The 25,256-nt window shown below is 43.8% G+C and overlaps 1 protein-coding gene across 1 annotated transcript in view; it reads right to left on the reverse strand.

Moving 5' to 3' along the window:
• Positions 1 to 25,256, reverse strand: part of LOC144937493 (polycystin-1-like protein 2) — a 66,920-nt gene that overhangs the window by 20,506 nt on the left and 21,158 nt on the right. Inside the window, exons 3-14 of the mRNA XM_078864740.1 lie at positions 24,078 to 24,214; positions 22,268 to 22,438; positions 20,763 to 21,016; positions 14,139 to 14,282; positions 13,765 to 14,005; positions 13,512 to 13,581; positions 13,235 to 13,408; positions 12,737 to 12,901; positions 9,139 to 9,386; positions 3,509 to 3,615; positions 2,109 to 2,369; positions 200 to 370 (exon numbers count right to left, since the gene is read on the reverse strand). Coding sequence (XP_078720866.1) covers positions 200 to 370; positions 2,109 to 2,369; positions 3,509 to 3,615; positions 9,139 to 9,386; positions 12,737 to 12,901; positions 13,235 to 13,408; positions 13,512 to 13,581; positions 13,765 to 14,005; positions 14,139 to 14,282; positions 20,763 to 21,016; positions 22,268 to 22,438; positions 24,078 to 24,214 — 2,143 coding nt within the window. The remainder of the gene's footprint in view (positions 1 to 199; positions 371 to 2,108; positions 2,370 to 3,508; positions 3,616 to 9,138; positions 9,387 to 12,736; positions 12,902 to 13,234; positions 13,409 to 13,511; positions 13,582 to 13,764; positions 14,006 to 14,138; positions 14,283 to 20,762; positions 21,017 to 22,267; positions 22,439 to 24,077; positions 24,215 to 25,256) is intronic.

Consider the following 25,256-nt stretch of genomic DNA (forward strand, 5'->3'; position numbering starts at 1 on the left):
GACGATCATTTGAACCGGTCCTGGGCCTCCCCTAGGTCGACTCAGCCTCAAACGAGTAACCGTGGTGTGAACATAGCCACTGGGGAGACAAAGACGGCCGGGCGTCGAGAATCCAAGTCCCGGGCGAAGCCGGGTAGTAAAGCTAGTATATATTATAATTACGGCCGTGCAGTGATCCAAACACAGTGTCAGACCTTACCTTTATCTCTGGGTGAGCGAGCTCTCGTATCCCTGTGTCGAACTCTTTAAAGTAGAGGGTGAAGCAGACCCCACAGCGCGTGCCCGCATCCTGTCGTTTCGCTGTGGCCACTCGTAGCACGAGCAAGCACTGGTTCTCATCGTCCACGTCGAACAGAAAGAACATCCTGTTCTGCGAAATTAATATATCACATTACGCAATAAAGATGCAAAAACAGAAGCAATAAATTAAATGTCTTATACTGTAACTATTATACGTGTCAATGGGATCGTGGGTTCGAACCCAACCCTAATGCCTGTATATTTAGAGTTTGCATGTCTCTCTCCACATGGTCGCTTGGATTTTTCTCCGGATCCTCCAGTTTTTTCTTCCACATTTAGAAGCATGCGTTTAGAGTATTTGGCTGTTATAAATTTTCATGTGATAAGCCACTTCGTTGAGCTATAATTTTTGACCAGGTCGCTTGTAAAAAAGTGCTATACAGGTACTCCTCTACTTACGAACATTCGACTTACGAACTGTCCGTATGTCCAGATGCATGTTCAGACCGAGAATCGTAAGTTTGGTATCATTACCCAGCATTCGCAGCATTTCTGCTGGCAATGCTGGGTATGGATCCAAACACTGAAAGGATTACGAAGGTGTCAGCAGCTGTTCATGATGCTATTGCCTATTACAAATTGATGTATGAATAGAAGAAGAGAGCAACTGTGCAGACATTTCTTCTTCAGTTTTTCAAAAGAGTAGAGAGGAAACACGAGCACCAAAGGGAATTAACATCTCCATCTGCAGAACATAAATAACCAGTGGCATCTACATATGCAGAACATGAAAAACCAGTGGCATATACATCTCCAGAAAATTGAAGAACCAGTGGCATCTGCATCTGCAGAACATGAAGAACCAGTGGCATCTACAGATTATACAAATTTTAAAGCCATTTCCCGTGTTTAGTGTACATGCCATACAACATGTTTGGAATCAACAGGAGTAAAGTTGGACTTACGAACAAATTGACTTTCAAACAGACCTCTGGAACCTAACTCGAGAGGAGTCTCTGTATAGCTCAGTGGACCTTACCTTTATATTTACGTGATTTAACCAAGAAAACCTCTATGATGGAAGCTAAAAGTAGTTTATTTTAGTGTATGCATATGTGGTGATGTTGAAGCACGCACACACTAAACCGGTCGACTTACAATACTTAACGGTGCGAGTGATTGTGTCATCTCTGACCAGGCTTCCAGAGGGGAGGGCGCTGTGGGGTGCGTGTAATTCCACAGAGCCCCGCCTCTCTGTGGGAAGCGGTACAAACCTGATCTGGGCAGTTGTGTGATGTACGCCCAAGGCCTCCTGAGGGGAGGGGGCTGGAGGGTCTGTGTGATCCCACAGAAACCCGCCCCTCAGATGGGAAATCGTATAAAAGGTGGGACCCGGAGAACAAAGAGTTCGACCCAAGTCAAGACGAAGAACCAGTGAAGACTAAAGTCCAGCTAGATAGACCCTGAGACTCCTCTGACCTGCTGCCCTTTTGAAGGCCGGGCAGAGCAAGCCAGTGGTGCTACCCCAGAGCCGCGAGGGCCGATTTCCTTCTAAAGGCCGAACTCGTGTGGCTGGTGGTCGAGACCTGTGCCAAAGCTGGGCCAGGTCAGTTAGCCTCCTTGTGAAGGTCTAGAATAGAGGGACGTAGGGAGTTAACGTGGGGTGCTAACTTGGGGGATACTTCCCTCAATAGAACGGGTAAAGAAGCCGTTACCTCTTCGAGTGTCAGGGTCGTACTACTCTGCTGTATTTGAAGTTATCTGTAATAAATCCCTGTTGCCTCAAGTCAACCCTCTACGTCGTCATAAAATGCCACTACGCATACTAAACAAATAAAATAAGGTTACAATGATACCATGCCAGTTACCTTTTTGTTGTCCTTGATGTCTGCCTTCCGTGCCCACAGCAGCATGATGACATAGAGCAGGATGATCACAATGACAGCGGCAAACACGGCGCCGTTTGACACCAGGTCAAACTTCGTGAACACCGTCGAGAAGTCGATGGTGTTTGGGGCCAACACTTCTGCCGCCACGAAGACTCGCTCGCGACCGGCGTTCGTTGTGGTGGCCTTGTGACCTCCACCAACCACACAAACGGTGCTATCCATTGTGGAGTTCGGGTGCACCTGTGTAAGGAATATCAAGGTGAAGCCATTACAAATTAATTTACAACAAAAATTATTGCTTCAATGTGAATGAGTCATTAATTCAATACATTCATCTAGCTGATGACACGAAAAGGATTACGTGTAGATTTTTGTTTTAAGTACTGGAAACAGATAAAATAAGTCGGCATCTCGTGATTTGTTACACTCGCAATGTGATGACTTATTACAATTCTTGGTTGTGATTTGATTCAACGATACTCTTTTAACCTTGTGGTGAATGCAGTCCGTTCGTTTTGGTGGTACTTTGTATCTCACAGACTGTTTCATTTACGGTGGCGCTAGAATGCACCTTTTCCATTATTCAAAAACATTAATAAGTACCCGTTTTGGCATTTTTATTTATTTAATATGGCTTTAATATTGATTACCAAGTTAATTACCATGTGCAGTATAAATGACACAAAGCGCCTGTCAAAATGTATTTACAATAGTTTGACACTTTTAGATAAAGTGGGAATTTTTTGGTTATGTCATTTTTTTATTTCAGCTCATTAGTTTGCCTTTGAAGCTCTTTGAAAGAGGAATTCCCCTCTATAAAACTTCCAACAGAACATGTGCAACTTTATTTGTTTTTAAACAAACAGTATATTCTTTGTAAGGTGTAATTTTTTTCGGACATTTTTCAGCGCTTCTCAGGCCACTGCTGGATGAAGACCTCAAGTCATGCTCGTGATTGATTGACACATCGCTCCTCGCTTGTGTTCATTGTGACAGGGAATCGAATGCAGATTGTTGGACTCATAGCCCAGTGCACTAACCACCCACTCCACCCTGGTGCATTGGCTATGAAACCAGCGACCTTATTTTTATTCCTGGCCACAGTGACAGATAATATTGGAAATGTTCCTGCCCCTTTCCCCACCCACACTGTCCATTCTATTCCACCATACTTCAACCACTGGCCAGTGTGATGAGGTACGGTCAAATCAACTCCCATGACCATCACAGCATGTGCGAAGGCCTTAGGTTGTTGTCCTCCTCCGGCACCTCCGATTACCATGATTGGCTACGTACGGTGGGAAAGAAGTTCAACATGCATCCAGCAGTGGAGTGGCAAAGGGCTCTAATGTGTCACTGTTTAATTCATTAACACGTACTTGTGCCAAGTCATAATTCCACTGGCCATTAACATCATCCCACACTTTGCAGGCAGTTGTCCATATTCTGACTTTCACATTTGTGGCATTGCCTGCAGTTTCATTTCCTGCCAAAGAGCATAAAGAATATTAAGCATAAGTTAACATATGTCTTGCTAGCATCTAGGTAAAGATTCGGGTGTTATCTCATTGTGAAACCTCATAGAAAAATAACATTTTAAAATGGAAAAAAACTGAAGAAAAACACAATTTTTAAATCAACATTCTTCAAGAGCATATCCTATCTATCCACTGCAATTATCTCAAGCTGTACACGAGTGACATGTGTGTCTATCTGACAGATAATCTCTCAGAGCTGGGCTTGACTTATATAAATAAAGTATAATTGTATGTTGTACTATCATTTGTGACCAGGTTAGCCACCTTTTTGACATACTAAACCCGGACGTCTCAGTCAGAACAGGTCTATCAAAACCGTGCTGTACACTGTGATAAGAGTTCAGCCCAATACAATACCAGTACCATGTGTACAAATAAATGCCTCCCACCCGATCAGAGGTGCCAATTCCTTTTACTTGGACTGCCGCTCCAAACTAGTTGTCACGGGCTCGACACGAAAACAGATGCACCCTTCATTGGCATCCCTCTCAGAGTGCATGCTCAGAGCCATGTGTTCGTTTAAAATACACAGCAGAAAGGTTACAACAACGAAAGAGTTTGGGATAGCTTAGCCTAACCCAAGCTAATATTAACACTTTAAAAAAGTGGTATGAAGATCACAATCAATTGCTTGTAGGGATTGTTGTGAGGGAGGGGGTAAGGGTGGGGTGAGGGAATAAAGGGCGTGGCTGAACCCACGGAGCCTCGTGGCTTGTGGGGGGTTGCTCTTGGGTCCAAAATTAACCACCCCAAGCACCTATGCCAAATCAAGGTGGAAAGGTAGCATGAGATTCATATGCAGGATTTCAGCAGTGATCCCCAAGTGCTCTCGTCATCCAGCCTGGAGCAGGTTTTTAATATATATACAGCACATTTGCTCAATAAAACATGCATTAAATGTGTTAGGCACGCCTTACCAGTATTCTTGAGTAAAATATAATAAATCCCAGCATCGGTTTCATTGCTAGGGATGAAAAATGATGTCTCTGTCTGAATCACAGAATCACCTTCACGTCGTTGTTTGTTCCTTGCCGCTTCTCTCGACTCCATGACAAAGTGAAAATCAAATTCTGTAAGGTCAACCGCTGGGGCTTGATTGTAACGTAAATATAAGTCCAGTCTGCCATTGACATCACGATAATTTGAAATGTCCACTATTATTGCAAAGCCACCGTCCTTAACAATAAACGATTTACAGGCTGAAACATTATTTGTTTCTACAAAAAAGTTTATTTCAGATCCTGAAATGTTATGATTTCTAACCGTCATCAAAGTGAACGTGTTCACATTTTTATTTTCCCCGCTCACTTGCAGGCTGACGACTGAACTGTTCACAGGAGAATCTTTATTCCATGCAAATGGATTTTCCTTGAAAGCAGATATCTTGAAAAGATACAACAAATAAGTTTATCATACAGTGTATAATTGTAACAGTGATTTGGTCAACATTTATTTCAAATGTATTTAAATAAATAGCCAGCTGTTTCTTTTCAGTTAATTATCATCAGTAAGTATACTACACACCACAATTACAAATGAAGGCGAGAGATGAAAACAAGCCTGGACTGCGGCCAATGTCAAAAATAAAGATCTCATACAGGACCCTACTGTCGAACCTCCCGTTTCAACCTTCCACGCCGCCAATGGTCGACCATCGACCGAATCGGGACAGGGTATGACCGAAGAGGCCTCCCAATGCACAAATGGTGCATCAAAGATTCGACGAGTGCGGCCACGAATCCCAAACCATCGACCGCATTGTAAATACTCCGCTGCTGTCTTAACTCCTTCAAAGGAGGAATGGACGAGATCCACTCTGCTTCTGAACAGACAATTAAGTGGACAACAAATCTAAAAATACATTCTTGATTTAAAGCTTTCGTGACTGCATGAATCCATACTCTTTGGTTCTTTCGGTAAAGTCACGTAGGTAGAAAAATAATAGATCACGACGTTTCGATCACAACACAAGCAATCGTCACCAGGTGGGACAACCACAGCAAGAAAACACTTCTGTGGTTGTCCCAACTGATGACGATTGCTTGTGTTACGATCGAAACGTCGTGATCTACTAAAAATGCATCTTTAATTGCTGTTATTAATCCGTATTAAATAAGAAGATGGAAATTTTAATTATTCCATCATGAAAATAACTCTGTCTCAAGCCACGTTTGGATACCTACAGGCCCCTGGGTGTGCATGGCCCGCAATCAGCTCCAGATGACATAGATCGCAAAGTAGTCTGCTAACCACAGATCAAATATATACTCAATATGCGCACTGTTCTAGGCAGGCTGACAAATATATATTTCCAAATCACACACTTAAAGGACAACCAATTGCAAAATGTAATTCTGACTTTTCTAGCCAAATGGGAAGCACTTGGAAATGCACCAGGGACGATTGGAACTGGCCATTTCAATGTTCACGAAAACATATTTTGGCCACATATGTATAATTCCAAAAATGTACGCGTTATAAATATTGAGCCTTGTAATTTATGAAAGTAATGTCTAAAGTATTAAAATAAAGCACATAATTTGAATGTTTACCTGCACATTAATTTTCATGGTAGGTGTTGTAGACTGTTTGGTATCATTTAGTGGAAAGAGAGAAGCGCTGCTCCCATCTTGTGTCTCCCAAGATGAGTTGAATAATTTATGGCCAGTGACCTTCTGGGTTGTTGTGGACACAGACCTTGAGCTGAGACCCACTGCTTTTTCACCAGGTTCGGACTTCTTGTTTTGCAGCGTTCCCAGCAAAAGCATTGTTTGGTAAACACTGTCAAAGAATGTAGACTGAGAAAAACAATTAATATTTAACATACATATGCGGTGCAGATTACAGCAAGGGTCAATCTATTTTGTGTGGCAAGAAGAATACTTATACCATTATGCCTAAATATCAAATAAATGGTTATATATTTCATGACTTTATACGCTGTTTCCCCTCGCTTTGTACGGCAGTCGTAGATGTATTCCAAAAAAGGCGCACAAAGCGAAACCGCACGAGACAGCCGCCTGCCGAGTAGTGCATGCAGTACACAAGCAATGTCCCACGTCCGACCACATAGCCGTATTTCAGTGAATTCAAACCACATCGCAAATTTTAGGTAGAAATAGATTAGCTGCATATTCACGAAATCACACAAACCGAAACCGCATAAAGCGAGGAAAACCTATAAACTAAATGTTTTTTTTTATCTTTCTAGAACGGCAAACTTACACGTCTATTGTTTATTAAAAAAATCAGCTATTCATAAGGATAAGATGTGTTATATTAATAATAAATTAGTCATTCACTTTTTTTATTTGCTGAATCATAACATTTTCAAACTTGCACGGTGACATTGGAATATAATAGTACAATTGTATCGCAAGGATCAGAATCCAAATCTCAATTCATCGTGGAGAAATCTGATGAGCTATGAAGCTCTTTTTAACAAGCCCAGTAGTTTCAGAGATGCCCAGCAAGAAAAGAATATGTTCAATATATACATGACATTTTGCGTGTTTGCCAATGCATTCCAGTACAAAGTTGTATCTGCTAAACACAGGGCTATTCTTTGCCCAAAATAATGCCAGACACTAAGCTGAAAATGCACGAGGTTAAAAGGAAAACTACACTAACATAGCAATCTAATAAATGTAGTACATTTTACAGTACTAAAACCCAAATCTTAAGAAGATAGTCCTTGCCGATGACTACATCTGGTAGTTTACCAGTATTGATTCAAGCAAGCCTGATTACTGAAGGGATGCTATGTCAAAATGGGTCTCAAGTTTGCTTGTACTTAATCAATGCTGCTGACATTGTGCACTCTCAGAAGGCCATGGGGCTGATAGTATGGGTAAAACTACATATATTTTATATGTTGAGAGATACTTTTATATGGGGCAACTATCACAGAATAGGGTGGCAAAATTTGGTAAAGTAAATGGTCAAAACCTGCTGATAGTAGGTAAATATCACAAAGAATATCACAATGCATTCCATGAATGGCAAGATAGCTTTTAAAGTTGTTCACTTAATTACTGGTCACTTGTTTGATTGACCGGCACGAGTAGAGTATTTTTTTTTCAGTCAACATAGCGCAGCTGTGCAGTGACGAAGCGGGTTCAGTTTGCAAGCCAAGGCAAATCCCACAAAGCTCCTCATGATAATGAGACTGCACAGCAGCTGCTCGAGGCTTTTAATACCAATAGCTTGCAGAACAGGTCAACATTACCCCTTAACAAATAGCATATGATCTGGATACGATTCCAAAAAGCAAACGTGTAAAAAATAACTTCAATGGATATCCAGACTTCATGAACAATACGTACCGCCTGAGTGTAAGCTGAGGACCTCTTTGTCCTATTTCTGTCCAAGCTACTTTGCTCTGCAAGCATTTTCTCGATTACCGCTGTGCACACGGAGAAAGCATCTGCCAATGGAAAGATAAGCCTCGTGAAATGAAAAGAAAGCATTCACATGAATATTTTTCGAATCGTATTCATCAAAGGGTATCTGCCTCTGTGTCGACAGTTACGGTACATTTAAGTCGTAAAAAAGTCCACGCAAATAGTGAAATATGGTAATATTTTAACTGGATAAGTAGTCATTGTACACATTTTTGCTACACTTTGCTTTGATCGTTTAATATCTGTGTATACAAGTATGATACGGCAGTACATTATTATTGTTTACATTACCTTTGGTTACTTTCATTACGGATCTTTTCCCAGTTGTCAGACTATCCATGCTCTCCAGTGCTTTGGTAACACTTCCCAGCAAAACATTCTGAAACACGTGAAGCAAACAATGACAATTTTAAAAAATACACGTATACTATGGGGGCTAATATTTGCTCGTTGCAAACTCCCAACATATCTTCTTGAGTTTTAAACGATAATTATGTACTCATTTAACCGTAATATAATGATGGAAAATGGGATTTTGAATAACTTAAAATTTATGGTATGTTTTCGTACAGTTTGTGTATAACTGATAAATACATATTATTCAATAAAATGTAGCAAGAATATTGGTTATTCGCATTTGAGTGTTGTTGCAAATATGTGGTGCATCACGGCGGTGCATACCTGATCATCATTTGTAAAATACTCTGCCATCTGGCTCAGACCACGAGTGTATTGCAAGATCGCGTTTGCGCTATTGAGGGACATGTTTGTACTGCCCATTGCCATTACGAGCGCTGCTGTGAGCTACAAAACACAAACGGCAGTTCCAACGAAGGATTAAACACACGCCAATGGCAACTGCAATATAATAATTTCACATTTGCGGGCACTGTATCGTTCCGTGGTAGTTAAGCAGGAGCTGAGTTCTCGAACAAAGCTCGCGGTTTACAGATCGATTTACATTCCCACCCTCACCTATGGTAATGAGCTTTGGGTAATGACCGAAAGGATGAGATCGCGGGTACGAGGGGCCGAAATAAGGTTTCTCCGCAGGGTTGCCGGGCTTACTATCCGTGATCGGGTGAGGAGCTCGGCAATTGGGGAGAGCCTCACAGTCGACCCGCTGCTTCTCCAGATCGAGAGTAGCCAGTTGAGGTGTTTCGGGCACCTGGTAAGGATGCCCCCTGATAGACTCCCCCTGGAACTCTATCGGGCAGCACGTCGAAGACCCCGTGGCCGGCCCAGGACACGCTGGCAGGACTATATCGCTCAGCCTGCCTGGGAACGCTTGGGGATTCCCCAGGAAGAGCTCGAGTCTGTCGCCAGGGAAAGGGAGGTCTGGAACGCCCTACTCAATATGCTCTCGCCGCGACCCTCGCCAGGACAAGCGGAATGAGAAACGAACGAACATTCTTGATCAATACAGAAACGCATTGCTAAAATTGAACATTAAATTAACACATTTGTTTAATGAAAGTACCTGCGTCACATCATATTCACTGGCAATGTCTTGCAAGGCTGCTGTTGTAATGCTGATGAATGTAGAGACAATTGGATTGCTATGTTGCACCATGAGCTGGATTTTGCCACCAGATGCTAGCATTGCGTGCGTGTTGTTTACCAACAAATCTGCTGGAGGACGTGTCACCTGAAAAACAAATTACATCTGTCAATAATGCCCTTTATAAACGGTGAACTGTGATACATATCTCGCAATGCAATTTTAATTCAACGTATTCTTTTTGTCAAAAGTTCTTCGGACGTGACGATATGGCTGAGATCAAGATGAGATCACTAAGTTGTCATCACTCAGATCCTCGATCCGAATCCAGGCACCAGTCCAGGTTTAAACTGGGATTACAAATGTCGTAAGTTGATGGTATTAGCCTAGTCACTGTAACCAAACATTTTTCATTAGGTTTGCACCTAATGTGTCTGAATTCCAACACTGAAAATAAAAAAAATCGGACTTTCCATCTCACAAATATTTATTGATCGATTTGTTTGACTGCAATTAATCTATTTTTGATGTAAAAGGGTGCACTGGCGGAGCCAGTGGGGGGGTGGGGTGGCACGTGCCCCCCCAATGATCGAAATCCCTTATTTCGATCGGGTCATTTGGGTGTATCTATCTTTTATTTGTATTTATATAAAAGTAAAAAATTGTCTGTTTCTCGGTTTGTGGCTTTGTGTGTGTTCGCACGTTTGCGAAGGATTTGGCTCTCCAACGGTGGGGTTTATATTAAATAAAAATAGACAGGTACTACGCCGTAAGCCCGCCGTGAGCAAGCGCTATTCCTTTTTCACATCCGTCAACTTTTAATAAGTTTAATTAGCGATTTAGTGCGATTCTTTAGCGCTATCTATTTATTTATTACGCATGCACGACCATACCAACTCACGCGCCTTTGGTGGGGGGGACGGCCCATGCCAAATGGCATGCCTTCCGTGGGAGTGAGGGGGACATTTTATTTCGCGTAAAAAATGCTTTAAAAATACACTAAACGCTGAGCTTAAATCTTCACTGTGTGATGTCCCCCCCACCCCGATGCTTGCAGTTACTAATATATACAGTCGTTAGATGCTACCACTATAGGCCGTAGATATTACTGCAGAGCGGCCGGGGAGATCGTGGCCTGGGGGGGGGGGGGTCAGGGGTAGCAGCCCAGCCTGTCAAGGAGCCACCTCGGCTGGCCAGACAATCTAGGCGAGGCCGGAGGCTCTGCACCGGACTAGGCCTCACCACAACACACTGTCAGGTGAGTACTTTATGCTATAGAGTCGATAAATACTGCTATAGAGTCAACATGTACTACTGTATTGATAGCAGGTACCACCACAGTCGGTATGCACTGCTGTAATCATAGGTACCACCACAGTCAGTACACACTGCTGTTAGATTTTTAAGAGTAGTTTTGAAATATTTTTTTGGCCCAGGCAACGCCGGGTATATAAGCTAGTTAGTAATAAATCGGCATTTTGCGACACTCACTGCCACTGTGTAGCATATTATTACATGCCAGGGACTCTATGAGATGATAGGACAATAGTCTGAGTCCATAATTGGCAATAATTAACAGCAAAACAGTTATAAGTGACTCACAGAATTGTGCGCAGTTGTGTATACAGTACATGACTTCCCTGAAGGCGTGATGCCGATCACGGTTCGAATTCGACCCTCGATCGATAGCTGTGCCATCGCTGCACATGCGTTGAATAAAAAGCAAGGGACAACTCCTTACTTACAACGATTATTTAAAATTTCTGGAGGGGTTACCCCTCTACCTGAAAATCCTGGCTCCGCCATTGGAAGGGTGGATTGTAAAAGTGGCATCACCTATTATTGATCAGAGGTTACTTAAAACGAAAACATGTTTATTGTATCAAGTAAGGCCCACTGAGCTTCATAGCTCTTTTTTATAAGTGACCTGGCCACAAATGATTGCTCAATGAAGTGGCTTATCACGTGGAAATGTGTAGCAGCCAAAATACTCTAAACGCGTGTTCATTCGAAATGTGGGGGGAAAACCCGAAGGACTTGGAGAAAAATCCACGCGACCACGGGGATAACATGTAAACTCCAATATACAGGCGCCAGTGTCGGGATTTAACCCAGGACCTCCTGTATGCCAGGGAAGGTAGTTAACATCTCGCCACCGTGGCGCCCTAGAATCTCACAAGCAGTGTTACTATATCCGATCCTCCAGGACATTTTCTAACCAGGGATGTTGCAAGTTCGCATTAACCACATGTACTTGTGGTGAACGTGTAAACAAACATGCTACGATAATATGTTTAGTGACTGTACTTGTCACTGTATGGTGCCTGGACTTGCGAAGTCACGGCCGGTGATGTTGTCATTGCGGGCAGCCCGGGTTGCGGGCTGCAGTACCAACTCTAGCGGTGGTTGGGTGAGCGTGGGTGAGCGTAGGCCTCGGCAAGGTAAGGTAAATTACCTTTTTTACCGGGTAAAAGGGTAAAGGTAAAGGGTAGAGGTTTTGACATGCCAAGGGGTAAGGTAAAGGGTAGGGTAAAGGTAGCTCAGAAGAATTACCCAGTAGGGTAAAGGTAGCGCGAATAATTACCCGGTAAATACAGTACCTTGTTTACCGCTAAAAGTTCCGTGGCGCAGTCTGTGGCCTCCATTTTAAATTGATGTCGGACCATATGGTGACGGTCCACGTTCTTGAGGTCGAGGTACTAGAGGACAAGGTTGAGGATGCCAGCAACGGCATTTTTGGGGTTGCTGCGACCAGCAATCGAAAGAGGCAGCGGCATGCGTTCCCGTGGGAGCACACGCACGATTGGATGGAGGGTGATCCCCAAGCACAGCAAGGGAAGCGGCAGTGCGTGCATTGCCGCAAGTGGTTTTCCACCCACACGAACGCATCGGGGTGGAAAGCCCACCTCAAGAAACACAACGTGCTCACCCCAGGCAGCGAGGTCGGGACGTCGGCGTCGGCGAGCCGCCTAATACAGCAAATGCTGAGCCGGCCAGCAATCCCGGATCGCCTCCTGGTAAAGTTTGAGAACGCGGTGGTGGATTTTGTTGTCCAAGGTGCGAGCCGCCGGCAGCGACAAGTTCAAGACCTTGGTCAACACATTGATGCAGGGATACGAGGGCCCATCGACCCGCACCATCATTCGCAGGATTGTCGAGCATTACGCCATCATGCTGCCCATCATCGGGGCGTTCTTCTCCAACCTGGACGTCGCCATCTCGCTCACCATCGACGAGTGGTCGAACCGCAACCTGAAGGGATTTTGAATGGTCACGGTGCACTGGATCGACACCAAATCTGGTGCGTCAAAATCCATGCTGCTGACAATCCTCGATGTGCAGTCCAGAAGGGGTGTCGGCAAGCGCATTGGGGCCGCTCTGTTTGAGCACCTCCAAAGCCTCGGGTACAATATCTCGACCAAGCTGCTCAATGTCACCAGCGACAATGGCTCCGATGGGAACATTGCTGTCAAGACGTTGTTCGCCCTGGTCAACGTGGACGCCGGATATGAGCAGTTGTGGGCTTGCCACCATATTCGATGTGCGGATCATTCCATCCAGATCGGTGTTGTCCAAGTTTTAAAACTGATCAAGTCAACAAATGCCGAACTGCGCAAGGCGCTCGTCAATATCAGGTGCAGCAAGGTCGTCCAGCAGTCGTACCGCCGCGAGGCTGAGATTGCCAAGCTCGCCAGCAAGGAGCCGACGCACCATGCCTCGCCAACCAGGTGGCGTTCGATGTTTGACATGGGCGACGACGCCATCAAGAAGCGTGTCCCATTGGACATTATCATGGCGCGCTTCCAGGATATGATCGGCGTCGGTGCTTTATCTGAACTGCATTGGGCAAACATCGAGGGCGTGACAGCATTCCTGCGAATGCCGCGCCAGGTCATGACCTCGTTGTCGGCGGACCACAAGTCAACATTGGATCTCGTGCCGGTGACAATGGAGCACCTCATCCGTCATTGCGATCACGGTGAAGCCGCCCTTCGAGCGATCGATGAGTCCTTGACCGCGACGGGGATGAAGGCCGAGCTGGTGCGGTACCGCCACCTACTGGTTCAGGAACCCGCCATTGTGGCATCCTACTTGAATCCACAGCTGCTGAAAACGACAGACCAAGACGAGCTGGCTACACTGAAGGCCACAATCCGCTCTGTCCTGCAGCATCGCTACTCGGACATGCTCACGATCTAGCCGACGGCAGTTGCTGCCCATATGGAGGAGCGGTCGCTGTTCAGCATTCTGTTCAGCAACGTCGGCAACTCCATTGATGACGACGATGAAGTTGATCGTTTTCTGAGCATGGGCGTCACGACCGCCAGCGCCTTCATTGACGTTATGCAGTGGTGGTCTCTCCGCAAAGAGCTGCTCTCTGCCCACTACAAGATGGCCTGCGACTACTTGGGAGCGCCGGCGACGTCGAACTCCCTGTGAATGTGCGAATAGCGGAGCCGGGCGGGAGTTCACGTGCGTTCGCCAGTCGCTGTCAACAACACTCTTCATCAAGTCCATGTGCTTGCGCTCATGGATCACGGCTGGCTGCCTGAAGGTTCCGTCTAACTGGGCCGGAGCAGTGCAGGATCTTATTGCCTGTCGTTCGTCTGAGGCCGATGGCAATGACAAACTTGATCAGGTTGTTGATGAGATCGCCATCGACCAAGACGACTGGGACGAGGAGGTTATGGAGGACGGTGTCGTCGACAGCCTAAACGCCCGATTCGAGAGTATTCTATATGAATAAAGCGCTCTACCTAGCATTTATAGTTATACATCTTTTCCATGTGGTGTACCCCAGTAATTACCCTGTAATCGGGTAATTTGTATGGGATGAGGGTAACGGGTAAGATAAAAGTAGGCTCGTTGTTTTTTACCTTTTACCTTACCTGCTAAAGGGTAAAAGGTAGAGTAGAGCGATTGTATTGTGGTAAGGTAAAAGGTAGGGTAAAGTTTGTCTTGTTTTTTTTACAGTTTAACTTTTACCTTACCTTGCCGAGGGCTAGGTGAGCGCGAAGGCACCACGAGCAGCGTGCGGTGCTGGCTCCCAGTGTGGGAGCGAGAGCGAGCGTCTGCCAGCCAGGGCTACGCTGAGGCATGATACTCTGGCTGATCTATTGTCACGTGACCCGACGATAGGAGGGGGGCCACCGATGGACGTGGGCAGAGGGGCGGTCACGTGGTCCCGGAGAGCTCTCGGGAACGTTCGAGAAGGGGCCCGAAGAGCCTGGATGGTGGGCGGGGCTAAGGGCAGAGCCAGCCCCAGCCCAGGGGCATATAACGAGAGCTCCATGAGGAGATCGGGGTTCTTCAAGTGTTGGTGTTTTAACATCCACGTTGGGAAGAAAAAGCCTCTAACCACGCGGTCCGGGATCCAGCTTGTGGTCCAGACCGGGATAGTGAACCGTGTCTGGTTCTGCCGTAGCGTGGCTAGATGGGCATTCAAGATCCGAGCGTAGGTTATGTTGTGTTGGCGCTGTTGTGTTACATAAATAGGGTTGCTCCCAAGTTAACGTCTGCGACTCAGTTGGACTCACTACATATGCATTGTCTTTGTGAGACAAGGCCCTAAAGAAGACTGTCTCTGGTGAAGGCCAATCAATTTAAAAGACAATACATATATTATCGGAGCATGCTTGTTTGCTAGTTCATCACAAGTAAGTGTGGTCAATGAGAACTTGATTCCTTGCAAAAGGTTTATATTTGGTGTTTGCACATTTTAACACCTGTTTTATTGCCAGAAATGATAAATTCTAGATTTGAAGCTTTCATGACTGCAAGGATTCATATTCTTAGGTTTTTTCGGTAAAGTCACGTAGGTAAAAAATTAAAATTAATAAATGTAAAATAAAAATAAAAATCACGACGTTTCGGAGGCAACACAAGCTTCCGTCTTCAGGTGGAACCGTCACAGCCCGACAGCTGATCAAGTAAATGAGGGATTACAGGAGATACCACTCCGTATATATAATGGTTGAGGGGGGCAGGGCCAGGAACGGCACACTTTTTTTATTAATATGGTAAGGTGAGGCTTAAGACTAAGAATAGACTGCATAACAAATGACTGAGCCTTTGTTATGGAGAGGTGCGGTTTGTGACTAACGCCTAGCCTACATAACAAATGCTGCAAATGAGACCGAGCCTCTGCTATGTAGATGGTAATAGGCTACATAACAAAAGACTGAGCCTTTATTATGGAGAGGTTCGGTTTGTGACTAAGCCTGGACTACATAACAAAAGTGTGAAAAAAGAAAGAAAGCTAAACCTGGTAAAACAGAACTGGCTGTCTATCAGTAACCTGTAATAGTTGTCTGTCAAATAAGATGGTCCAAATAAGTGTAGTTAAATCTTTTTTGCATGGTTAATCACATTTTTCCAATGATTACTCAGTTTGTAACCATAATCACGGTTGAAATTATGTCTGTGTTTGTATATTTGTATGGCTTCGTGTACAAACCTTTGATGGTAGCTAGGAGGTTTGCAGAGCACCTTGGTCTCGGAAAAGACAATTTCATGAGAGCCCACAGAGTTGTAGCAATGATCGGCAACGGCCGAAGAATCAGTTCTGCCGTGTTTCAGATCTGACTTGTGCTCGCGGACACGATCAGAAACATGACGTTTCGTTTCTCCAATGTAGCAATCACCACAACTGCAACTCAATTTGTAGACTCCAGGATACTGTAAGTCAGGAACGACATCCTTCACAGATGGAATCAGATCACGGATTTTATGCACTGTACTGAATCGGACTTGGATCTTATGTTTGTTTAGAATTTTGTAGATCGTTTTGGTCATGCCTGCTATGTATGGTAACGTGATAGTTTTGGTCGGAGTTTCATGTGGCTGTTTCTGTATGGTGGGAGAAACAGCTTGGCGGATGGTGCGGTCAGAGTATCCGTTCATCCTGAGGGCCCGATGTACATGTCTTAATTCACCGGCCAGGTGGTGTTGGTCAGAAATGCTATGAGCTCTGTGGTATAGCGTTTTGATGAGAGAATTCTTTTGAGATGGGTGGTGGTGGGAATCCGGTTTCAAGTAGGAATCTGTGTGGGTGGCTTTCCTGTAGACAATGTCCCAAGGATCCGTCAGGTCTCCTCTCAAACAGAATATCCAAGAATGGTAGTTTACCATCTTTCTACACTTCCATGGTGAATCTGATGGATGGGTGTCTGGAATTGATGTGGTCCAAGAAGTGGTTCAATGCTGGGAGGCCATGTGGCCAGATGACGAAAGTGTCATCCACATAGCTCTTCCACAGGGAAGGATGCAGGGTGGATGTCTGGATGGCGTCTGATTCAAGCTTTTCCATGAACATGTTGGCTATCACTGGTGACAAGGGGGAGCCCATAGGGGTACCCTCATTCTGTTTGTAGAAGGTGCCATTCCAGGTAAAATAGGTGTTGGTGAGGCAATGCCTAACCAGCGCAGGTACATCAGAATTCAATCCATGTTGGACCAAGTCCTCAATTATTGTTAGGTTGTCCGGTACTGGGACATTGGTAAACAGAGATACTACATCAAAACTGACGAGGATGTCATCAGGAGATAGTACCATGTCCTTAACCATAGAGACTAATTGGGTTGAGTTGAGTACTGCCGAAGAGGTCTTGCCTGTGAAGGGAAGCAGAGTATCTGATAGAAACCGAGCTAGTTTGTAGGTTGGAGAGTTTATCGTCGACACGATGGGTCGTAGCGGGGTGCCTTCTTTATGGATCTTGGGAAGACCATAGAGTCTGGGAGGTCTTGCCGTCGATGGTTTTAGAGAGGAACGTTTGCTTGGTTCGATTAGGGAAGTCGAACTCGTGATGATTCTGTTGGTTTTTGTCGTTAGGCTTTTAGTGGGATCGTTTTTAATTTTGGAGTAACTCCCATCATTAAGTAGGTCCAAGATTTTGTTGTTGTATGAATCTTTATCCATGATGACCGTGGCATTGCCCTTGTCTGCCGAGAGGATGACTATATCATCTCACTTTCTTAGGTCCGCGAGTTCAGAGCGTTCATTTTTGCTGATGTTACTAGTGGGTTTCTTAGCATTCTTAAGAATAGTGGCTATTTCAGCTCTTGCTACATCCGCATCGATGTGTCCTATGCCTCTAAGGGCTACATCAATCTGAGAAATCACATCCTCTACTGGTATATATTTAGGGGTGATGGCGAAATTTAGTCCTTTTGCCAGTACCGTTTTTAGATTGTCAGAAATTGGGATGTTACTCTGATTAATAACGGTCTTGTTAACATCCAGCTTTGTGATGTGTGGCTCTGGTTTCTTCTTAGATAGGAGGTTGAATTTAGAAATCAGGTTAGCTTTGCATTTGGCTGACATTGAGTCAGCAGAAGCAGAAGTCATGTTATCAACGTGGTTCCAATCGGAAGGTGACATTTTTTGTGTTAACATTAAATGTGTTTGTAAGAGAGTCTTGTCTAAATTATCGAGTTCAGATCGGAGTAACCTTATTCTCTCCGAGATTAGTGATAGGCTAGCTTTAAATAAGATCTGTTTAGAGTTCGGTGAGGACACAGCAGCAGATGTGAGTGTGAAAGCGATGGGTATTACGTTGTTATCTCGGCATCTATTGAGGAAGGCCAGCGTCTCGAGAAGCTTTGACTTCTTGTCTCGTTGTGTGTTAAAAACTCTAACAGATAGGTGGAATTCCTCCCCGTAGAGGGCGTTAATTCTAGATTTGAAGCTTTCGTGACTGCAAGGGTTCATATTCTTAGGTTTTTTTCGGTAAAGTCACGTAGGTAAAAAATCACCCCTAAATATATACCAGTATAGGATGTGATTTCTCAGATTGATGTAGCCCTCAGAGGCATAGGACACATCCATGCGGATGTAGCAAGAGCTGAAATAGCCACTATTCTTAAGAATGCTAAGAAACCCACTAGTAACATCAGCAAAAACGAACGCTCTGAACTCGTGGACCTAAAAAAGAGAGATGATATAGTCATCCTCTCGGCAGACAAGGGCAATGCCACGGTCATCATGGATAAAGATTCATACAACAACAAAATCCTGGACCTACTTAATGATGGGAGTTACTCCAAAATTTAAAACGATCCCACTAAAAGCCTAACGACAAAAACCAACAGAATCATCACGAGTTCGACTTCCCTAATCGAACCAAGCAAACGTCCCTCTCTAAAACCATCGGCGGCAAGACCTCCTAGACTCTATGGTCTTCCCAAGATCCATAAAGAAGGCACCCCGCTACGACCCATCGTGTAGACGATAAACTCTCCTACCTACAAACTAGCACGGTTTCTATCAGATACTCTGCTTCCCTTCACAGGCCAGACCTCTTCGGCAGTACTCAACTCAACCCAATTAGTCTCTATGGTTAAGGACATGGTACTATCTCCTGATGACATCCTCGTCAGTTTTGATGTAGTAGCTCTGTTTACCAAAGTCCGAGTACCGGACACCCTAACAATAATTGAGGACTTGGTCCAACATGGATTGAATTCTGATGTACCTGCGCTGGTTAGGCATTGCCTCACCAACACCTATTTTACCTGGAATGGCACCTTCTACAAACAGAATGAGGGTACCCCTATGGGCTCCCCCTTGTCACCAGTGATAGCCAACATGTTCATGGAAAAGTTTGAATCAGACGCCATCAAGACATCCACCCTGCGTCCTTCCCTGTGGAAGAGGTATGTGGATGACACTTTCGTCATCTGGCCACATGGCCTCCCAGCATTGAACCACTTCTTGGACCACATCAATTCCAGACACCCATCCATCAGATTCACCATGGAAGTGGAGAAAGATGGTAAACTACCATTCTTGGATATTCTGTTTGAGAGGAGACCTGACGGATCCTTGGGACATTCTGTCTACAGGAAAGCCACCCACACAGATTCCTACTTGAAACCGGATTCCCACCACCACCCATCTCAAAAGAATTCTCTCATCAAAACGCTATACCACAGAGCTCATAGCATTTCTGACCAACACCACCTGGCTGGTGAATTAAGACATGTACATCGGGCCCTCAGGATGAACGGATACTCTGACCGCACCATCCGCCAAGCTGTTTCTCCCACCATACAGAAACAGCCACATGAAACGCCGACCAAAACTATCACGTTACCATATATAGCAGGCGTGACCAAAAAGATCTCCAAAATTCTAAACAAACATAAGATCCAAGTCCGAATCAGTACAGTGCATAAAATCCGTGAACTGATTCAAAATGTGAAGGATGTCGTTCCTGACTTACAATATCCTGGAGTCTACAAATTGAGTTGCAGTTGTGGTGATTGCTACATTGGAGAAACGAAACGTCATGTTTCTGATCGTGTCCGCGAGCACAAGTCAGATCTTAAACACGGCAGAAGTGATTCTTCGGCCGTTGCCGATCATTGCTACAACTCTGTGGGCTCTCATGAAATTGTTTTTTCCGAGACCAAGGTGCTCTGCAAACCTCCTGGCTACCATCAAAGGTTTGTACACGAAGCCATACAAATATACAAACACAGACATAATTTCAACCGTGATGATGGTTACAAACTGAGTAATCATTGGAAAGATGTGATTAACCATGCAAAAAATATTTAACTACACTTATTTGGACCATCTTATTTGACAGACAACTATTACAGGTTACTGATAGACAGCCAGTTCTGTTTTACCAGGTTTAGCTTTCTTTCTTTTTTCACACTTTTGTTATGTAGGCTAGGCGTTAGTCACAAACCGCACCTCTCCATAACAAAGGCTCAGTCATTTGTTATGCAGTCTATTCTTAGTCTAAAGCCTCACCTTACCATATTAATAAAAAAAAGTGTGCCGTTCCTGGCCCTGCCCCCCTCAACCATTATATATACGGAGTGGTATCTCCTGTAATCCGTCATTTACTTGATACAGTTGTCGGGCTGTGACGGTTCCACCTGAACACGGAAGCTTGTGTTGCCTCCGAAACGTCGTGATTTTTTATTTATTTTACTTTTATTAATTTAAATTTTTTACCTACGTGACTTTACCGAATAAACCTAAGAATAGAAATGATAAAACGTATTCTTATTTTTTCATACAATGGAGATGATTTATTAAATGAATACCTTTCTATATTGTTTCACATTGAGGATTCTCATTGACCAAAGAGGCTATTAGAATAAAAAACCCAGCGATGTTTTTTTTTTACGTTTGTAAAAAATGTTCACAAACTAGTGTATTTATACAAACTCTTACCAACACATGTATGGGGGCCGACGCACAAGCTGCCGCGGAGTTGCACACGCTCGCCCTGAGGTCCAGCGTCCCTTGGGTGTCGAGGTCTCCCACGGGCAGCAGCAAAGAGGGAGTCTGGCTCAGCTGAGAGCTGGAGAGCAGGAACTCGGTGTGGTTCAACACGGCCTTAAACGTGTAGGTGAGCTGCTGTCGGGACTCACTCTCACTCGTCCAGCCACTGCATGAGAGCTGGAAGAGCGTCACTGCTGCAAAACCTTGAGTGAAATTACGAGAAAGAATATAAATGTAAAAGCCTGTAGGGCAGCATTAGTTATGACTGACACATCAGAATATTTATTTAGACTGGAGGAATCCGATGAGCGATGGTGCTCTTTTTCACAGATGTCCAGTAGGGGCACAGTGTCAGCAAGTTGCAATGCAAAAAACAATACATGTAGGCAAAACACGAACGAAATGAGTGCAAGGTAAGCAAGTCACGCTAAATAAATAGATTGTTAATACATGAATAAAGTATGTAAGTATAACATTCCTGGAGATTTTTCAACGCTAAATTTAAGCTTGGGCAAGACAAATAAAAGAATAACAAAAACAGTCACATACCACACCAAGACAACACACATTCCCTCAATAACATTACACATTAAAATGTAACTATCGATACACAAGTGGTAAAGCTCAAACGTACAAATCAAATTTGCAAATGTGATTGTATCCAGCCAGATTATTACAGATTGTCTATGATCTATCGATGATAATTTCAGAAATTATCTTCCTCCAGCACACATCCACCACATTCAGAGGACGCTTTAAAAGTCGCTGTTCTAAAACCAAACATCAATGCACTATCTGGGCAACACATTTCCATTTCTGTTCACTATGATATGCGACTAAGTGCATTGTTAAATCATTACTTTAACTTCATGGAGCTTCACCTATTTCATTAAGCATGAATATCTGTTAAGCTTCAAGCAACAAAGAAGCTCAAGTACAGCGTTAGTCAGCATTAGTTTTGGAAATAAAGCAGGCTTTGAGCATACTTTCACAGATAGTGTATATATTCAAGGGGCAGTGAAACATTTTAATATCAGATTTGAAAAGTGTAACACCAACTTTCAATTCACCTTCTTGGTGGCCTTGTCACCTAACACGAATAAACTAAGGTGACAAGGCTACTAAGAATAAAGTTCGGTAATGAAAAGTACAGCTGCGCAAGTCTCACAATTTACAGTCTGGAATCGTGATTACTGTACACTCTTGGAATTGAATGCTATTCCGAGCAGGTTTGTGGGATCAGGGGAGTTTGGGGTGCGAAGAGAGGGCTCATGGGCCGACCTAGTGACTCGTACTTACAAAGCATCTGTGTTTAGTTTGTTGTCTGTCCCCCAAACCTCCAATAAGCAAGACTACGTACGACGCGACAAACGTTCAAAATATATACATACGTACATATGCATCAGTTCTGGTTCCGGACAGTGTACTGTTGTGAGATACGGTGTAATACTGACCTGACTCTGGGTTGCATGTGCACGTGCCATTGCTTTGGGGGATGCTGGTTGAAAATGCGTACGTGGCCTCTGCAGCAGCTCTACTGGCAGTGCCAACTCTCACTCTTATCTGGTATTCCTCCCCGATCTCCAGCATGTCTTCAAGCACCACCAAGCCTCCATCCTCGGTGCCTTAAAACAAACATACATAGCCCATAATAAAAGTTTTTTTTTTGGTTAGATCGCGTAAATATAAATGTGTCGTTAAACCCGCCACCACCTGATACAGCCAATTAGTAACGTTTGTCACGTAAACAAAACGTGCCAATTAGTTACTAGTTCAGCACACCGGTGTGTTTGAGATACCTACAACATACATAGCCCATGTAGTCATACACACACTGCATGTATAATATAAACTTTACAAGAATAAACTGCAGATAACCAATAACTGTGCAATTAGCTCAAACTCAGACACAGTTATGGATGGTAAGTAAATAAGTTGTCAACATTGCGGAAATTTTAATTTGTTGGGGACAACAAATGCCTCGACAATTGAAAGCACATCTTATCCACCATTCCATTGCGCTGCTACAGTCTGGACAAGTGGTTCTTAACCTTGACTGCAGCCTTGCATCCCTTTGGTTCTCAATCGTAAAAATATATAATGTAAAAAAATACACATGTTTGATGAAACAAGGTAGTTGTATCTTCTTGGTTCTGTCGGTAAAGTAACGTAGAATGGAAATAATAAAATAATAAAATAAAACATAATAAGATAATTCTCACGACGTTTCGGCCACAACGCAAGCAGCAGTCCTCAGGTGAAGACCAGGTCTGTCGGGGAGACAGCGTCTGAATGAATGAATATCTGTTAAGCTGAATGAATGAATCATTCATTCAGACCTGGTCTTCACCTGATGATGGCTGGAGGACGGCTGCTTGCGTTGTGGCCGAAACGTCGTGAGAATTATCTTATTATGTTTTATTTTATTATTTTATTATTTCAATTCTACGTGCCTTTACCGAAAGAACCAAGAAGATGAATCCCTGCAGTCACGAAAGCTTTAAATCGAAATTTAAGGTAGTTGTACTTACGTTCCCGTGCTTAATTTGTGTTTCGATGATTTACCTTCTAAAAAAATCTGGCCATGTCTCGCACCCCCAGAAATTGCACCTCCAGGGGCTGCGTGCACCCCAAATAAAGAGCCACTGGTCTAGCCTGATGGAACCTCCAGCGGCAAGCTGTCCCCTGCGTGGCACGAAGGTGGACGCAGCACCGCCCTGCCAAGTGCGCATTACATTCGTCTGCCATCGGGGGGTTGATGTTGCTCTACTCGGTGCTTCCCAATGAGGTAATTTAGGCAAGATTGATCAAGTTTGGCAAGTTGGGATGACATTAGTATACACCAGCGTTTCATCAGAATTTTAATGGCGTTTCAGCAGAGCTACATTTCTCGGAATGGTTGCAGAAAACTGTGGCATGGGTTAGTTGTTATTGTCTTCTCAGCGACTGTTATTGTAGATTACCTCGGTTATTGCACCATCCCGCAAAGGGTCAATAACATGAGTAATATATTTTGATAAGTCAATAGTGGCTGTTCTATAGAATATATTGGGCCGACCGCAGTAATGTGCAATTTCCACAACTGACTTAGGGAATGGAAATACAAATAAGCACTGCCTTACAAGAGTGTATGGATGAAGACATTAACCTTGTTGTTAAATAGTTCAAATAATTTAGTACTGGGAAAAAAACATATTTTAGACGTTTCAATAATCTTTGCAATGCAATCAGATATAAAATAAAATTTGCCAATGAAATGTGTACCGGTAGATGTCATGGCTGCGAAGTTGCTGACTATGTTATTCCTGGACATCAGCTCCCACTGGTAAGACACGGCGTCATCATTGCAGTTGACGCACTCAACTGATAGTACAAGTGGCTCCGTCGTGGTCACATGTTCACTGCAAATATATTCACAACTGGAAAGACAACAGTTTAAAAAGAAATAAACAATTGTGATTGTACAAAATCAGTCAAAGAAAGATGTGTGCTTATCTAGTAACAGCAGCTGCATAAATATTGGGACAGGGGACACCTTGAAATAATGCTCAATTGATGGTCAACTCTCTTGAGGTCAACAAATTAAATAACCATGTGTGGGACATCAGCAGTGCTTCTACTTTGGAGTGTCTAACTTAACCACATGAATATGGAATTTTCAACAATAGCTTTAGCCACAAATTGACAGGAGCACCACACATCGATATTTAAACATAAAATGACTGTGACCTTTCAATCGCATTATCTTAACATAAATCCTAAGTACAGTATTGTATTCATAATTTGTAGGTAACAAAAAACATGAAGTCATTGTGACCTTTAAATCTCATTATTTTAACATAGATACTAAGTATTGTATTCATAATTTGTAGGTAAAAAAACGATCGACTAAAGGAATACACATTACACATGTAATACATAAACAGACTTTGCCTCCTTCACATATATAAAAAAAATACCTAAATATTCTGTTGGGACATAGTGATTCTTGTGAGCACTCTTAAAGGCCAACACAGCACACGAGTGAGGCGTGTGGCCAGAATGACAACTAGCTGCCTTTGTCTCACGAGTGTTGATGCAATAACTGTCGATTACCAACTTATTGAGAGCTCATACCAGATCAAATAACAAATACCCATTGGTTAGGAGTTTACCCAGTCTTACAGATCATAAAATTGTGCACTAATCACTGTGTGCACCCAACAAAGACATTCCCCGTATAGCGTTAAAACACCGTTAGGACAAGTGCTGTTAGGGAGCACATATGAAAGCCAGCACAGCACACAAGGGGGTGGGTGGCCAGCACCAGTGGCGATATTTTTACACACCACACCAGGTACTAATTTGAGGCTGAGTCGACCTAGCGGAGGCCCAGGACCGATTCAGATTATCGTCACTGGTGCTGGTGGCCGTGAGTGGGAATTGAACTTGGGCCACTGGGCT

Source organism: Lampetra fluviatilis, chromosome 19 (assembly GCF_964198595.1).
Source record: "Lampetra fluviatilis chromosome 19, kcLamFluv1.1, whole genome shotgun sequence".
In the NCBI taxonomy this organism is placed as follows: domain Eukaryota; kingdom Metazoa; phylum Chordata; class Hyperoartia; order Petromyzontiformes; family Petromyzontidae; genus Lampetra; species Lampetra fluviatilis.